Source organism: Saimiri boliviensis, chromosome 4, assembly GCF_048565385.1.
Source record: "Saimiri boliviensis isolate mSaiBol1 chromosome 4, mSaiBol1.pri, whole genome shotgun sequence".
Classification (NCBI taxonomy): domain Eukaryota; kingdom Metazoa; phylum Chordata; class Mammalia; order Primates; family Cebidae; genus Saimiri; species Saimiri boliviensis.
Genome location: NC_133452.1, coordinates 27,704,919 through 27,718,745, shown reverse-complemented (window position 1 = coordinate 27,718,745; position 13,827 = coordinate 27,704,919). Strand labels below are relative to the sequence as shown.

At 35.7% G+C, this 13,827-nt stretch overlaps 1 protein-coding gene across 2 annotated transcripts in view; it reads left to right on the top strand.

Moving 5' to 3' along the window:
• Nucleotides 1-5,805: 5,805 nt before the first annotated feature.
• The window catches only part of VTA1 (vesicle trafficking 1), a 69,184-nt gene continuing 61,162 nt past the window's right edge, over nucleotides 5,806-13,827 (top strand). The window contains exons 1-2 of one of the 2 annotated variants that reach the window (XM_074397382.1): nucleotides 5,875-5,965; nucleotides 6,130-6,315. Coding sequence is in view for 1 of the 2 variants with exons in the window: in XM_003926865.3 (XP_003926914.1) it covers nucleotides 5,854-5,965 (112 nt within the window). In the remaining variant the exon portion in view is untranslated. Of the gene's footprint in view, nucleotides 5,966-6,129; nucleotides 6,316-13,827 lie in introns of both variants that reach the window. The other variant, XM_003926865.3, reaches the window with a different exon arrangement.

The window sequence follows — 13,827 nt, the reverse complement described above, 5'->3', positions numbered from 1 at the left end:
AATTAACAACATACTTTTATTAACCCATAGATCAAAGAAAAAATTACCTGGGAAATTAAAAACTACTTTAACCAAAAATGCAAACACAACTTATCAAAATAAGTGGAAAGCAGTTAAAATGGTGTTTGGCAGAATATTAGAAGTTCTAAATATTATTTATCTTAGAAAAGAAGTTATATAGTAATTTTAAATTCTCACTTTCAGAAGTTTTTAAAAGACAATTTAAATACAAATTAAATAGAATGATGCAAATATAAATACGAGTATAAAGCAGTAATAGAAAACCCAAAGACAATAGAGAAAATCAATTAAACCAAAACATAGTTCTTTGAAAAGTTTAATAAAATTTATAAATTTCGAGTTTGATGAGATAATAAAGAAGAAAATGAAAGTCATCCATAAGATAAATCAAAAATGGACATTATAGTAAAACCTTAAAGTGATTATAAGGAAACATCATGAACAAAGTTAGGTCAATAAGTTTGCTACCTAGATGAAAAAATTTCTAAATTCCAGACTACTAAAAACTGACAGATGTAAACAAAAAATATGAATATGACTATCCATACATCTATTTTTAAAATTCTAAATCCAAAGCCTTCCCACAAAGAAACACCAGGCCTTGATTAATTCAGTGGTGAATTCCATTAAATGTTTAAGGAAGAAATAATACTCCAAAATAGTTTTTAGGAATTAGACGAGAATATATGCCATTTCATGTAATGAGGACAGCAAACCTTGATGTTAAAAATTCTTAGCAAAAATATATTTGCAGATATAATTCAGCAATATATATAAAGATAATACATCATGTTAGGTAGGGTTTACCCTAGTAATGAAAACTTGTATTATCAACACCCATTTATAATGAAACAAACCAAAAACCAAACCCTAAACCTCTCACTTTAAATGGGTTCTACCTAAACTTGATAAATAGCATCTAAGGTAACCTACAGGAATTAACAGTTTCCCCTGTAGTCTCAAAACAGGCCAGGCTATCTACTTTTACCATTTGTGTTTAATGTTGAACTGGAATTCAATAAGATGAAAACAAAATAAAACTTTATCTTAAATATATATTTATTCAATAAGTATAATAACATGAACAATATACAAATTGCAAAATAATAAATATCTTTATTCACAGACATGATCATATGCATAGAAAATTCTAAAAGATGTTCCAAAAAATTAAATTTATGGGCCAAGCACTGTCATGCCTGTAATCCCAGCACTTTTGGAAGTGGAGGCAGGAAGATCGCTTGAGTCCAGGAGTTTAAGATTAGCCTGGGCAACATAGGAATACCCCACCTCTACAAAAATTTTTTTAAAAAATTAGCTAGGCATGATGGTGCCTGCCTATAGTCCCAGCTACTCCAGAGGCTGAGGTGAGTGGATGACTTGAGCCCAGGAGTTTGAGGCTGCAGTGAGCTATAATTGCACCATTGCCCTCTAGCCTGGGTGGCAGAGCAAGACTCTGCCTCTTTGAAAAAGAAAAGAAGAAGAAGAAGAATTTTTCTATAGAGCAATAAAAAAATGAAATTTAAATATAAAAGAATATCATTTACAATGAAATCAAAAAATATGAAATGCATAGGGATAAATTTTTCAAACTACATGCTAGACCTGTACAATGTAAACTACAAAACAGTGATGAAAATAATTAAAGACTTTTTTTTTGAAACGGAGTTTTTGCCCAGGCTGGAGTGCAATGGCATGCTCTCAGCTCACTGCAACCTCTGCCTCCTGGGTTCAAGACATTCTCCTGCCTCAGCCTCCCAAGTGGCTGGAATTACAGGCATCTGCCACCACTGCTAATTTTGTATTTTTAGTAGAGACAGGTTTTCACCATGTTGACCAGGCTGGTCACGAACTCCTGACCTCAGGTGGTCCACCTACCTCAGCCTCTCAAAGCGCTGGGATTACAGGCGTGAGCCACTGCACCATTTTAAGTGGAAAAATAAATCACGTCGTGTCCATGGCTTGGAAGTCTTACCTATATGTAACTTTAGTCATTATAAACTGATCTGTAAATTCAATATACTTCCAGTCAGAATCCTAGGAAATTTATATAGAAATTGGCAAGCTGTTTTTAAAATTTATATGGAGATATAGGAGACCTAGAATAGCCAACACAATTTTGAAAAAGCAAAGAAAAAAAAAAACCAGACAGAGGAATTACACTACATACTCTGAAGACTTCTTTAAAGGTACAATAATCAAAATCATGTGGACCTGACATGAAGGTAGGCATATGGAATGGGAATAATCAAGAGACTGGAAATATGTTTGCTCATATATAGTTAGCTTATTGTTTTAAATGCGCTAATGTAATTCAATGGTGCTGGAACAACTACATATCCATGTTGACAACATAAAATGCAATATTTACAGTGTCTACATGTCCCAGCCATGGGCGGGTGGGGTGGCAAGCGGTCCTGGCCAAGTCGTGAGGGTCTTCCCTATCATTCTTCTGCTGTAACTTTTAAGGAAAAATTATTTCTGCTTGGGGGTGATACTAAAATAATAGGATGTGAGTCTCCTGATACTGGAAGCCAAATTTCTACCAAAGACAGTATACCCTATAGATACAGCTATAGATATATATTATTCTGATTACATTGACAGATGTGCTGTCATTTGCCACCAAAGTAGTTCTGATCAAACTGACAAAGAATACTTTTATCATCAGATGATCACACATACACATGGAGTCTAGGTGATGGTGCAAAATGGGTTTTTTTCCCCCATCAAAACACCTGTCATTTGCAGTTTCTTTCCCTTTTATTCTTCCTATGGCTGCCTTCACCCCCTATTTTGTTCTACAGCTCTGACCTCCCTTAATTGCCAGCATTTAGCCCAGCCCTGGAGGGTGACATCAGATCCTTTAGAAACTGGTCTGAGATGAAAGGAGAAGAATTTAGATCTTTCTAATAAAACATCATAGTAAAAAAGAAAAAGCAACCTCACAGTCATTAATATTTACTTTGTTTCATAGCATAATTTCAATGTGTTTTACACTAACATTGTCTCTGTACTTTTCTCAGTTGTATCAATTACCCTCTCATGAAAGGGGTCACATATTTAGAAAGAAGAGAGCATGAGGCTCTTGTCTATAATCTCAGCACTTTGGGAGGCCAAGGCAGCAGGATTGCTTGAGCCTAGAATTCAAGATCAGCCTAGGCAACAAAATAATAATATTTAGCCATGGTGGTATTTGCCTGTGGTCCCAGCTACTAGGGGGCTGAGGCAAGAAGATCCTTGAGCTCAGGAGTTCAAGGCTGCAGTGAGCTCTGATAGTGCTGCTGTATTCCAGCGTAGAGTGTAACGAAGGAAGGAAGGAAGGAAGGAAGGAAGGAAGAAAGGGAAGGAGGGAGGGAGGGAAAGAAAAGAAAGGAAGGAAGAAAGAAAGAAAAAGAGAAAGAGGGAAAGAGAAAGAGAAAGAAAAAGAAAAAAGAAAGAGAAAAAGAAGGAATAAAGAAAAAGAGAGAGGGAAAGGGAAAGAGAAAGAAAGATGAAAGAAAAAGAAAGGAAGGAAGAAAAAGAAAAGAAAGAAAGAGGGAAAGAGAAAGAAAAAGGAAGAAAGAAAGAGAAAGAAAAAAGAAAAGAAAGAGAGAGGGATAGGGAGGGAGGGAAAAGAGAGAGAGAGAAAACTATGAGCTGTTAGATCATATAAAGTAAAATCTAATTTCAACCATTCCACTTTCCTATTTTTCCCCCAGCCCTGCTCATGAGAGTGTACAAATGAGAGTATGCATGAATGTATGCAAATGAGAACGAGACTGGCAAACTTCAGTCCTGAAAGGGGAGATAAGGAGAATAACAGGAAGGTGCAGTCTTTACCAGGAAGAGGAACATTTGTTTCTCAGACATAAGATGATGGAACAGAGAAAAGATAAAACACAAGGCCTAGAAAGACATCATGGTCAAGTAGTATCGTTAGGTGCACAGGCTCTGAAACCCAAACACCTAGATTTTAATGTGGAATACTCATCCTTCCTGGCTGTGACCTAGTGCAAGTTATCTAGATTCTATATATCTTAATTTTTCTCATCCGTAAAATAATTATAATAATATGTTCCTAACAGAGTTGTGGTACCAAGTAAATAAATTAACGTAAAGACTCTAGAAACGTGTATGATACATAGTTGTTGCTCAGGAAATGCTGCTAGCTAGTTATTATTACTTTAAAGTTGTGGTAGAAGCAAGTCAAAATAATTCAGATCTGGTGGTGGCCTTAATTTCAGTAGCAGGAAATGCAGTCGTTGACCAAGGAAATTGGGGCAGAGTGCCTAGCTTGAAGAGAGTGAGAGAAGTTTGAAACATCATCTATGGACTACAACTGACCCTCAACCCTAGATGTACCGTTAAAATTACATGAGGACCTTTTAAAGATACTGACATTTAGGATCCAACCTAGAACAATTGCGTGAGAATGCCTGGAGCGGGCTTTAAACTTGATCTTTAAGGGCAGCTGCAGTTGAGAATCAAGAAGTATTAGGAAACAAATAAATGAAAAGTTGTGAGCATAGAAAGAAAACATTTATGGTTATCCATGTCTGCTTTTCTTCATCGATTTCTCTACCAATCTTGCAGCTTTGTACTGGAAAGTCCAGATAGTGGGAGTAAGAGAAAAATAAAGAAACCATACATTCTCCAGCGGTAGGAAATATGCTGCTGAGACTGGGGAAGAATACAGAACTCAGTTTCCATCTGAGTAGAAAAGCCAGACCCAGAATAAGATGATGGACTTTGCAAATAGGTCTAGACAACGTATGTAGAGTGGGATAACACAAGGACATGGAGTGGCTTCTTCTCGGGGGAGGGGGGCAGTGATCAGAAAATAGTAGGCAGAGGGAAACTTCAGACCAGAGATTTTGGCTCTTGAGGATAGTGTGATTTCAGTGAAAACTAGTTTTAAGATGAATCCTCAAAACTGAGAACGGAGATAAAATAAAGAGGGTTATTGGAGGAAGTAAAGTGTACAGTCCTGAAGGATGTAAGTATGGGATGGAGAGGAGAGGAAGAGAATTGAAGTCATTGAAGGTAGAAGGAAAAGCTGATGCCTACTGCACAAGGTTAAGAGTTAGCAGCACTGAACAAGTCCCAGACACCCTATCTCACGTTAATACAAGATAATAAATATGAAAATACTTTGCAAATTGTTAATTTCTCTCCAGGAAAAAAAAAAAAGCGATATGCAGATTATTCACTCACTAAATACATACTAGCCAGTTAACAAAAGTTCGATCTTTTTTAAGCTTCATGTGTTTCGTGTTTAATCTGGGGGTAAATCTGGTTGTTTTATCCAGTATGTGAACACAGAAAAATGTAATTTAAAATTTAAACACGTTATTTCTCTTTTCATGCAAGAATTGAAATCTAAGTTTCTAAAATCAAAAAGGCTTTTAATGGACACTATTAATATGAAATATTAATAAGGAATATTAACCAGAAGTGGTAATTCCTGAATGACGCCAAAGGCAATTCTCGCCTTTATACTTTCTCCCATTCGACAGACATAATTTTCTTGTTTTTCCTTTTCTATCCTTCCTTTTGCCACAAACAACAAACCAAAACGTGAAACAAAACAAAAACTCTTCCTCCTACCAGCAGAGAGCGCCAGTGCCATGCGCGGCAGAAGCGTCGAAATGCTCAGCCTTCTCTGAGTTCTCACGGCCGAGAGCCAAACACGCCTAGCGTGTCCCAGCTGAGCATCCGTAGTTGACTTGACGTCGCTGAGCAACGGAAGAGTGGGCTGGATTTACGCTGAACGCCGGTGCGCGTGACCGCCCAGACGGAAGCGGAAGTGCCGGTGGCGCGCGAGTAGGAAGTGGTGATTCCCGAGTAGAGATGGCCGCGCTTGCTCCGCTGCCCCCGCTCCCCGCACAGTTTAAGAGCATACAGCATCATCTGAGGACGGCTCAGGAGCATGACAAGCGGGACCCTGTGGTGGCTTATTACTGTGAGTCTTTCCGAGTGACCGCGCCCCTCCTTTCCCAGTTACACTCCAGGGCCCACACACCTCCCGTGGTTCTTGGGGCATGTCCCGCCCCCCTAGTCCTAGACTTGAGCTTTGACCTCGAGCCTGCTCAAGGAACTCCCTGGATCCCCACCCTCTGTCTGTAGGAATCCCGAAGCACCATGGAGTCCACTGTTTCTCCTATCTTGTACTTAAATGCTCCAGTACTGACTACACAGGCTCTTGAACTGTGGAATACAGTCTTCCAAGGTCTTCTCTCTGTGTCTACACGCAAGAGCCTCCTGTCTCAAGCAGTAATCCTGAAAATAAGTTGAGTTAGGTTTGAAACGCAGGTGAGTGTCCGAAAGAAGTAGTGACGGGGATAAAAGGACGATAGACTAGTTGAAAACATAGTAATAAGTGAAAGTTATTTATGACAGCATGCAAGCTGAAGGAAAACTCTAAAACTCAAATGGTTAAATGGAGAGTATCTGCTACTAAATAAGCAGTTGAATCTGACCATTCCCCTTTCTCTACCACAGAGAATTTTTAGTTTTAACTTCTTTGAATAATAACTGCTGTTGAGACCTTTGAAAGCAATATTTTCATTTTGAGTGTGATACGTTTAATCTACAGTTTGATTTAAAAACAATATAAGTTAACTCTGCTCAAACTTGCAATGAGTAAAGGGAGTAGTTTTGTGTTAACTTTATTTTGTATTCTGTACTCTTTACTGCAAATAAAACAAGTAACTGAACAACTGTAATTCTGAAAAGGATTTTTAGAGTTGAGTAGTTCGATACAATACGTCTTTTATTGTGTATGTTGTAAGGTTAGCTAAAATCTGCTGTTATCCCTGCCGTACAGCAAAGGTACCCTGTTTCTCAAATGTGCAAAACCCTTTGAGACCTCCCATGTTCTTCACTATCTTCGAACGTGCACTTTTTTATAGCCTTTGGCAAACTCCTCAAGATCTAACTCAAATGTCATGTCTTTTGTGGGCAGCAAATTGATTATTCTTTGTGTGTTACTTAATTTTGTTCAAATCTTCCAGCATTATTTCCATTTTACTCTTTCTTCAGTCTCCTTAAGGAGGATCCATATTTGTTCATTCTGTGTTTATTGAGCTACCTTTGTATCAAGCATTAGTAGGCCCTGTGACTATAGTTGCTGCATTTTTGGAGCTTACATGCAATGCAGGTACAGTGATTCAACAACCTAGTCTTTCATACTGAGTATTAAAAGCTTATAAAGACAAATAGAGCAAGGGAAAAGGAATAAGAGTTTCAGGAGTAGCAGTGGCAGGGAGTGCAGATGGAATTTCAGTTTCATAGTGGTCAGGGAACACTTCACTGAGATGACATTTGGGGAAAGAAAAGCCTGAAAGGCATGGCTTGCACTATCTGGGAAACAGTATTCTCCATAGAGGTTATAAAAGTCCCGAGGCAGAGGCTTGCTGAAAGCAGGAGCAAGCAGACTATTGTGACTGGAGTGAACGAACTTGGGAGTGAGGGGATAAGGACAAAGAGTTTCTCATCCCTAGAGGAAATTCTTGTCCCTGGTCCCTGTATAATGTATTTTTGTGACAGACCAAGGACTCCTTATTTACTGTTGTCCTCTCCCTCTTGGTGGTTTTTTTTTTTTTAACCTAATTCAGTTTCCTTTGTTTAAAAATATAATATAAACTCTCAACATGACATTTCCTAAGGTTGCAGCTCTGCTTGTCCAGCCTCATAGGTAAGCTTGAAATAGTTGTCTGTAAGTTAGCTTTACACTTTTGTAGAGCCTTTCAGCCCGTGCAGTCTGGTTTTCTTGCACAGTATTTCACCGAAACTGCTCTCATCAGTTTTACAAAGAAATACTTTTATTGCTCAGGTGACACTTAAAAATATTGGTTATGAAACAGGTGCATATAAAAGCATATATAATGTGCAGACAGTTAAGGAATAATAAAATGAACACTAATATGGTCACCACATTTGATGTTATTAAACTTTTTAATTTTTGACAATCTGGTGGGTGTGAAATGGTAGTGTCTCATTGGAGCGAAATTTGCAATTCTCTGAGCCTAAATGAGGTTGAGCATCCTTTCATATGTTAATTAACCATTTGTGATTCGATTTTGAAATTCTTGTTTATTGCTTTTGCCCATTTATCTATCACAGTCCTGTCTTAACGTTAAATGTTAATCCTTTGTTATATGTGTTGTAAATATCTTCTCTCACTTCAGTTTGATTTTTCACTATGAAAACCTTTGGTGTTCAAAAGTTCTTAATTTTAAAATGTGATCAATTTATGAATCTCTTAGTATTTACTTTCTGATTTTGTATATTTCTTTGGGACTTTGGCTTTCAAAATCTATAGATAGGTGTTTTTAATTAATTTTGGAAAATGTTCTCTACTATTATTTGTTCAAGATTTTCTTCTATCTCTGTTGCACTTCTCCATTTAACTTCCTTGTCTCTTGATTCTGTCATATTTTTTATCTCTTTGTCTTTCTGTGCTGCATTCTGTGTAATTTCTTGAAGTCTGCCTTCACCTCCCTATATCTTATTGTTTAACCCTCTTAGTGAATTTCTACTTTTATTTTTTATATGAGTGTTCTCTTTTTGTTTTCATATTGGCCTGGCCATTTCTGATAGTTTCTTGTTACTGATATTTTTAAACACACTATTTCTTTGAACACATTAAATGTATCAGTTTGTAGTTGCTGATTGATACCTTCTGTAGCTGCTATATTTGTGGGTCTGATTCTGCTTTTCAACAGAACACTGCTCATAGTGACTTCTTTCCTTACAATTGTGCACTAGTCATGCTAGACCATTGCTCTTCAAACTGGAGTAGGTGAGTAATTCCAAAGGAATCAATTTTCCAATTCTTAACTTCCATGTTTTCCTTCCAAAAACTGATCTTGACAAAGCTCCTGTGGCCAGGGTAGTAAAGTATTATAATACGCTGCTTATCTTTTCTTATATCCCATTCACAATTGTCTTTCTCCCACTTTAATGCAGAAGATCATACTCTCATGCATCCTGAGATGCATACATAAAATGCATCTCAGGATGCATTTTTTGTGTTGTATTACCTTGAAAGAGAAGGTGAAAAATCCTCAAGTGTGTCCAGACAAAAGAGACAGTTCAAATTCCTGGTGTTAGTGAAGCTTCCGTTAATTAAGACAGTGGATAGACCTTCCTGTCTTTCCTGGTCTTACATAGAAGAAAATCAGCCAGAACAGAGAATAAACGTTCATTCGGAGTTTGAGACCAACCTGACCAACATGGAGAAACCCTGTGTCTACTAAAAATGCAAAATTAGCCTGGTGTGATGGCATATGCCTGTAATCCCAGCTACTTGGGAGGCTGAGGCAGGAAAATTGCTTGAACCCAGGAGGCTGAGGTTGCAGTGAGCCAAAATCGCACCATTGCCCTCTAGCCTGGGTAACAAGAGCAAAACTGTCTCGGGAAAAAAAAAAAATGCTAGGCATGAAAAGCTCCAAAAGAGCATTCTAATTTGGGGGGAAGTGCGTGGAACTTTGTATAAGGGGGATGCAGGGAGTCACCTGGAGTTTGTCTCTTTTTAAGAACAGTTGGTCAGTGGATCTCAGAAGAGGGAGGAGTTACTCTGGGATATTAGCAGCCATTATTTGGTCATTTTGGATTTTATCAAGACGGTGAGGAGGAACAGTTTGGGGCCAAGGTCATGTGCAAGAAGATGTGAGGAAGATTAGCTGTAGGGACAGGGACATGGAAGGACCACAATGCGAAAAAGCTCAGTATTTTAGAGTCTTTTACATTTTACATGTATCTGTTAAGGGTAATACCTCATATTAAAAACAGTCTTGTGTTGCAGTATTCTGAATTCTTAAAATGATAAAAATTTTCATAAAATGACCTTACCGCCTCATTCTACATTTATTATTAAAGAATACCATTCCTGGGTTAAGAGCAAAACAAAAGAACAAAGGAGAAACACTGAAGGTTAGAGTACCTTGTTTCATCTAAACAGGCTCCTGCAAGGCTCTGCAGCTTATTGCTATTTTAGAATTAGAATTAGAAATAAAATGGGTGCATGAGTTGACATTCCAGTTGTAATATTAAGTTGTATTTCTCTGAAAAAGTAACTCTTACTTGACTGATTGGTTTGGCATTAGCAACTGACATTGCCATTTAAATAGTATGGTAGACATTCTCTTTAAACTAAATGAGCTAAAATCTTCAGCTCTGAGGTTTTTTGTTTTGTTCTTCCTGAAGTACATGTAAAACAGATGATAGATAAAAACCTTAATTTTTTTGTTAGTTTGTTTGCTGAGGGATGTTGGGACTAGTATTTCAAGTTTTCCCAACCGTTCTGTGTCCTACAATAAATTAGAAGGCTCTGATTGAAAGAAGATGATGAATCTTTATATTTTTGCATAAATCACAGGAATTGAGAAAATGAATAACTAATGATGGGGTAACAAATCCATTTCTAATTTTTAAACAAATTTTAAAGTGGGCCTAATTTAATTGTCAGCTTAAAAATTATTTAAAATATTTGATAACAAGTGATTATATGGATTTTAGCTTAGAACCCAGAAAAAATTTAAAGAATTTGATGATTTTACTGGGCCAAAATTTATTCCATTGTCATTTGTTTCTTTATATGAATTTGGGGGGGGGGGAGGATTATTTTTTGTGAATTTAATTCGTAAAAGTAAATAGCAATAGAACCCCAATAGTCTCCTCTGCCTCATTATAGTAATAAATAATATTAATGCGTAAATATTTGATTTAATTCATAAGATGCATTGCCAATAAAATATTACATTTTATATTTAATGATTATTGAAATGTATATTATTTTTGTTTTGATCAATTATGTATTGTAACAATTGCATAGATCAATTTTGAAAGAAAATTTTAACACTTAGCACTGTATTTCGCAGGAAATTCTGTACAAATTTGAATTTCAATTTTCAGTGTTTTGTGCCTGAGAAATGTGATACGTCAATCAAGTGAAGACTTGAGCATAGAAATCTATTTCTTTATAGTGAAATTCTTTAGGCTAGGTAAATGCAAATATGGGTTAAAAGAAAAAAAGAACAATGTAAAATTTCTGACTCTTGAAAAAGAACTCTTTATATTTTAAAACATGATGAATATTAAGTTACTGTATTTTAATTTGAAAGATATAATTTTTAGATGTCAATATTTGATGTAGTATAGAAATCACATTTTTTGTACCTGTTTAACCTTCTCATGGAAAGGTGTAGACATCAGCAAAAAAACGTGTTAAGGGATACATTTCTATGATCTTTGTGCACATAAGAGTTTTATAAATTGCTAGAGCAAGGAAACATTTTTTTCTGAGAAAAAAAAACTCAAGATTATTTTGCTAAACTGCTTGCTGGTTCATAAAAGCTCCATAGGCTATGTGCTGCCCTCTGCCAGGAATCCTTCTGCATTCCTATTAATTTGACCAACGTACTGACTTAGTACAAATTTTGCTTCCCACAGATTATTTTTCATGACCTCATAAAGATGATCTAGAAATTGTTCTTGTCTGCCCCTCATCACATGTGTCATAAAAATCTATTTGCCTTTCAACCTTGATTCTCTTGGAGGACAGGGATTGTCGTCTTTTTTTTTTTTTTAACTTAACTACCTGGCACATAAATGGAATTTCAAAATTCTTAATGAATGCCTTCTCTCTAAATATTATTAATATTTCACTAAAATGTAAACTCTGTGAGAACAAGAAGTATGTCTTATGATGATCATTGAATCTGTAACTCCTAATATATTATCTAAGAAATGGTAGCCTGTAAAATTTACCTGTTGTTTGAATACAGTAATATATAGCTTTTGTCTTTTTAACATTCTACCACTAATCAATGACAAATTATAATGGAAAAAATTCCCAGTATCATGTATAACACATTACCTTGCTATGTTTATAATAAATTTTAGATTGAGTCATAGGTGATATTATATCATATACACCTCGTGCCCTCTTTTTTCTAGTGTTTCTATCATTTCCAAAAATGATTTACTTCTGACCTTAATGGGAATTCTCCAACATTTTATCACTTTTTAAAATTACCTTAATATTCCTACATTTCGAAGTTGTTTGATCTTTTGTTTTCTTTTTAAATCAGGAATGAATGTTGAAATAAGGTATATCCAATTACTTTTGGTCGTCTTTGGAAATGCTAATAGGCTTATTGTTTATGTGTTTGAACTTTTTAATGTAATAAGTAGCAGCAAAATAGTAAATTTTCTCATCTTTCTAGAAACTGAGGGATGATTATTTCCAGAAACACCCCTCAGTTTCTGGAAAGAATTTCATTAGTTTTTGCTTTTTTTCCCCATTAATCTTTTTATTTTGAAATAGTTCTAGGTTCATGTGCAGCACATGTCGTTGTAAGAAATAATGCAGAGAGATTCTTTGCACCGTTTATCCAATGTCCCCCTATGACAATATCTTGCAAAACTGTAACAGACCATAACCAGAATATTGACATTGCTACTTCACCAGTTTATTCAGGCTTCCTCAGTTTTACGTGTATTTGTTTGTATGTATATATTTACTTCTAAACAGCTTGTCAAGTGTAGATTCCTGTACCCAGTACCATAGTCAAGATAGAAAATAGTTAAGAAGAATTCCCGTTGTTGTCCTTTTATTAATATAACCTACCTTCTCCCTTTCACTACCTCACCACCATCCCCTGGTAGCCAGTAACTTGTCCATTTCTAAAATTGTATCATTTAAGATGTGCTGTTAATTGAAATCATACATAAGCTTTTGGGATTGGCTTTTTCACTTGGCATAATCTCTGGAGATTGTCCAAGTTTGTTCCTTTTTTAATGCTCAGTAGAATTCCAGGATATGTGTATACCACAGTGTAACAGTTTAATCATTGAAGACATTTAAGTTGTTTCCAATTTGTGACAATTATGAATAAAGTGAGTATAATACATAAAGTTTTTGTGTGACACTGGTTTCCATTTCCCTGGGATACATGCCCCCAAATGCAGTTGCTAGATCATGTAGTAACTGCATATTTAGTTTTATAAGAAACTGTCAAACTGTTTTCAAGAGCGACTGTACCATTTTACACTCTTTTTGGCAACACATGAATGATAAATAATCCAGTTGCTCTTCATTCTCACCAACATTTTGTGTCACTATTTTTTATTTTAGTCATTCTTAATAGGTACAGTGATACTTCATTGTGGTTTTAATTTTCATTTCCCAGATAGCTAATAAATTTGAAAACCTTTTCATGTGCTTATTTACCATATGTGCATCTGCTTCAGTAAAATGCCTTCATGTTTTTGTTCATTATTTTTATTTTTGAGTTTGAGCGTTCTTAATATATTGTAGTTATGTTATCATTTTGAGATTTTCAATAACCGTTATGCTGGTTTCTTAGATATTCTTGAGAAAATTACTTCTTTTTTCCTCAAATGTGAGTTGGGTTAAAAGGCAGCAGATTTATTGCTTCCTTTAGATTTAAAAAAATTATTGATACAGCAGAACTTTGTGCTTTTGAGAGAAGTTATATTTCTCAATTTCTTCCATTAGAAATATTTTTTCCTTTTGAGCCAATGTTGATTGATATATTAAGAGTTTTCTAGGATATCTTTCATTTCAATTGTATTTTGAAATATATTAGCTAGAAGTTAAAACTTAGTTTTTTTCTTTCACATCTCTCATAATCAACCAATCATGAAAGTTTTAAAATTGTGTTTATTTCTTCATTTTCTCTGTTACTATATCCTCACCTTTGACATTCTAAGCTAATGTCATAGCTTTTCAGTTTTTGTTTCCAACAGGGAATCCCTGTTGCCACTAGAATGATCAACTTCTAATGCTTGGTGAAA